Genomic DNA, 4,218 nt, shown 5'->3' with positions numbered 1-4,218 from the left:
TCAGACTGTGGTTTGGGAATTTCTGATGATCCTGTCTGGCAGCTGGAGAAAAGGGACACCGAGTCCTTGTCCATCAGAGCGGGGAATGCTGGGCTCACCTGTGCAGGTCCAGGGAGAGGGATGTGCTGGTGTGGCCGAGGGACCGGGTGGGCGCAGGGTGGGCTGTGCTCGTTACTGAAAGGTGATTTGGGTGGAGTGTTGGCTGTAACAGGGTGGGGTCCTTCCTGAGGCACCACAGCAGCCTAAGGACAGGAGAAGGGGATGTGCAGCCTGTGCTGGTGGCAGGAGGCAGCTCCTTGGTCCCACGGCACCATGGAGATCGGCCCCCACTGGGGAGAGGATGAGGAGATATGAGAGCAGCTCAGCGCTTCCTCCGGGAGCAGTGCTGGCAATGTGCCATGGACAATTCTTCTTGAAGATGGTGGGAAGGTCTGTTGCATCCCTGTCCCCAGAGCTGTGCCATCACGGGGTCCCTCTGAGCCTGGAGCAGAGCATCCCCTGGGAGTTTTGCATCATCTCATTACCTGACAGGAGATTATTCGCTGAACAGCTTCTCAGTCCTCCAAGGGGGCAGAAGGGATGTGGGTGAGGGGGAGCTGCTGGCACGTCACCATTGGCACGAGTTGCTTGTTCAGCTCTGTAACACAACAGGAGGCACCGGCACAGCGCGAGGCGGGGTGGGGAGAGGGGCTGGCGAGCCGGCAGGGCCACCAGCTCCGCTAATAAATACACGGCTCATCTGAACTGTACAAGGCGTTGGCTGAGCTGCGGGGCAGCACTTCTCACCTGGAAGAGATGCCCGAGCTGCAAGGAGGAGAAGGTAGACCTGGCTCAGATCTCGGTGGCAATGATGTCCTCGTAGGGGACGTCAGCACCGGGTATGTCCAGCTCGATGGGCTCTTTGCCATCTTCCCCTGCAGCGAGCTGCTGGAGCATCTTCTCCAGGTTCTGGTTCCTCTTGTACATGTGCAGGTAGCTCTGCTGCAGCTGCTTCTGGTAGTGAATCACCTTCTCCTTCTCCTCCTTCCATGTCTGCCGCTCATGCTGGAAGCTGGAGGTCATCTGCTCATTGTTGTCCCTCTCAGCCTTCAGCTCTGCCCTCAGCCTCTCCACCTCTCCCTGCAGGGCTTGAGTATCATCCACCACAGTGCAGGGCCTGGCCACCTCCCGGGCTTCACTCAGCTGCTCCTTGAGGACGGCGAGCTCTGTCCTCAGGTCCACGATCTCCTGCTCCAGCAGATTCACTTTCTCCCTCAGCAGCTCAGACTCATTCTTCTTGCGCTGGAGCTCGTTCTCACACACCTCCAGCTCCATGGCTTTGGTTCTCAGGGAGCCCTCCAGCTCCTGGGTCTTCATCTCCAGCCCTTCCATCTTCACTCTCACCTCCTTCAGCTGAGCCTTCAGGCTGAGAATCTCAGTGGTCTTGGTGTTGAGCTCCGTCTGGGACTCCTTCAGCTGCTGCTTCAGGAGGGAGATCTCCCCCGACTTCTGGCACACCTGTGGGGAGGGATGCAGCACCCCAGTTAGGGCTCTGCCTTGGAGAAAGCCCGCCGTGCCCATGGGACCCCATGCAAGCCATGGTGGGCATGGCCAACATTCCATATGTGGAGACCCTGACTGTGAAATCCCATCCAGAGAGACGCCCTGGCACAGAGGGTGATCATGGAACCCCAGAATTGCCCAGACTGGAAAATCCCTTTAAGCTCATCGAGTCCAACCATGAACCCAACACTGACAAGTCCCCGACTAACCCATGTCCCTCAGCACTGTGTCTACATGACTCTTCAATCCCTCCAGGGATGGGGACTTCACCACTGCCCTGGGCAACCCCTTCCAATGCCTGATGTCCCAGCTCACAGAGGGGCTGGAGGGGACCCTATGCTCTCCATCCATCAACACCCAACACAGGGCTCCTCATGAACATCCATAAGGATTTAAGGAGCTGACATCCCTCAGCTGAGGTGTGGAAATGGAGGATGTCGAGAAGTGCTCAAGTCTCCAAACCCTGTCCAACACGTTTGCTGAAACCACCGCTGATGGCTCACACGGTCAGTTAAACTCGCTGAGCTCGTTTCACAAGTGAACACCCAACTGTACCCGGCACCCCACAAAATCACAGCTGGGAGCAGAGCGTGGAAACCCCGCTGGAGCATCCCGCTGGAGCCTGAAGAGTAGCTGGAACAAGATGGCTTTCAGGGGATTCAGCACCCAGCCACTCCTGGTGGGACCCTGTGGCTGGAATTTTGGTAGAGCTTGCGAGCAGCTTGGAAAGGCGATTGAAAAATGCAAATAAAGTGGAGAAATTGGAAATTATATGAGAAATCCCTGCACGTGAGGGAGCAAGGGTGAGCACCGTGCTCCTCAAAGCACACCAGGCAAGAGCTTCTCCCCGTACAGCCACCGTGAAATGAGATGGGTGTGTGTTACTGAGGTGGGCGAGCAGACCTGCCGCTGGATTGTCAGCAATTTAACGCTCTGTGTTCAGCGATACCCAACCAGTGAGAAAATGAAGCTTAAGCAGAGAGCAGAAGGTTTTACTGCTCTCTAATAAATGACCATGGCAAGTCCCAGTTGTTCCCATTTACATGTGAGATGGAGCTTTACTGCTCCTCTGGGGCAGGCAGCCTGAAAAACCCCGTGCTGGAGGTTGGAAACGTGAAGTTATTTTAATGACCAGGCGTTCTAAGCTGTAGTTGTTTCCTTAGACGATGTGAAGTGCTGAGGGGTTAAGAGGGGCACTGAATCACTCAATTAGAGAACCTCCACATGACAGATTAGGGCTCTCCTTGGCTTTAGTATCTACCTCCTACAGCCTGGGCTTAGTGTGTGTGCTCCATCTGCTCTGCTCAGACCCTCCGAGGTGCTGCTGGATGTAGGTCTAGAAATGGAGAAGAGCCGTGTGGTTTATTGCTGGTGCTGGAGCTATCACCTTCCACACACACACTTTGGTTTCAGCATTGGCAGATATATCTCAGCACCGAGATATCTCTTGGTCCTCCAGTGCCACCACTTACCTCCCACTGCGTCTCCTCCAGTGCTGGGGCGAAGCTGGTCTTCTCCTTCTCATAGGACCTCAGCTTGGTTTCCAGCAGGTTTTGCTCTTTCATGAGGTTTTCCAGTTCCTCCCGGAGCTGCTTCTTCTCCTGTTGCAGCTGGAACACCTGGAGGTGAAGGACCTGCTGTGTCCGCTGAGTTTTCTGCGAGGTTTGCTTGAGCTTGCTGTTGCATTTCTGCTTGAGGCCCTCCAGCTCTTCCTTGCAGCGCCGCTGCTTCTCTTCATAAGCCTGGCAGGAGCTGATTTCCTTCTCCTCAAAGCTTGACTGCAGCTCCTGCAACTCTCCCTCCCTCTCTAGCAGCTTCTGCTCCAGCTCATGGATGGTAGATTCATCTGTGGAGATGGGCGAACGGATGCAAGTGGTCTTCTCGGCAGCATGGTGGTGGGGGGCTTTGCCAGGGTTGAGGATCTTGTTGCCCCCATCAGAGAAGGATAAGGCCTTGAGGCTCATCATGTTGCTGTCCTGGATGATGGCACACTGCAAGATGTTGTGGGCTGAGCCCCCAAAGCGGCTGATGGGTCCCATGGGTGTGACAAGGGGGTCGAGCTGGTAGCTGCTGCTGGTGCTGTGGGTGGGGAGGCTGGACATGGAGTTCCTGCCGGAGTCGGACAGACCCCCCGAGTACAGCACTGGCTTCAGCTCCTGCTCCTTGGCTTTGTCTGAGGGGTGCAGCTGCTGGGAGAGGTGACCCCCATTCTCTGGGGAGGAGTGGAGGATGGCACCGGACCTGGGCAGCACTGGTTTGAAGGCGGTCGGTCGTGCAGCCGGCTTCTCCGTGGCCTGGGGGGAAGAGCAGAACCCGTCAGCACAGATCGACACCACACCATCGGTTCTCCCCATCCCTCTGACCTCAAGGATGAGAACCGCCGCGGTGGGGATGGCTTGGGTCCCATCAAGGGCCAAAAGCTCAGGAGGATGCTGGTGGCTAAAACTGCCTTGGAAAGGAACAAATTCGGATTGTACTGCTGATCCGTGTCCCCAAAAGCAGAGGGTGGCAGGTTGCCCTCAGCACCTCCCCACTGCCCCTCGCCTCCCACTTCCTCAGCACAAACCATTTCCTCTGAGCATTCACCCAGACCAGGACACCCCATGGTGGGACCTACACCTGCTTTCAGGGCAGGTGTGTCCCAGTGGACACCCCTCACTTCTGGGACCACCATCT

At 56.5% G+C, this 4,218-nt stretch overlaps 1 protein-coding gene across 1 annotated transcript in view; it reads right to left on the bottom strand.

Moving 5' to 3' along the window:
- Positions 1-831: 831 nt before the first annotated feature.
- LZTS1 (leucine zipper tumor suppressor 1) overlaps positions 832-4,218 on the bottom strand; it is a gene marked incomplete at its 5' end in the record, with an annotated part of 3,768 nt that continues 381 nt past the window's right edge. The window contains 2 exons of the mRNA XM_010169557.1: positions 832-1,497; positions 3,015-3,909. Of these exons, the coding sequence (XP_010167859.1) occupies positions 832-1,497; positions 3,015-3,909 (1,561 nt within the window). The remainder of the gene's footprint in view (positions 1,498-3,014; positions 3,910-4,218) is intronic.

Source organism: Antrostomus carolinensis, unplaced genomic scaffold (assembly GCF_000700745.2).
Source record: "Antrostomus carolinensis isolate BGI_N321 unplaced genomic scaffold, ASM70074v2 scaffold31466, whole genome shotgun sequence".
NCBI classification, from domain to species: domain Eukaryota; kingdom Metazoa; phylum Chordata; class Aves; order Caprimulgiformes; family Caprimulgidae; genus Antrostomus; species Antrostomus carolinensis.
Note: the sequence above shows the minus strand (reverse complement) of the source record. Positions and strands in the feature narration are given on the sequence as shown.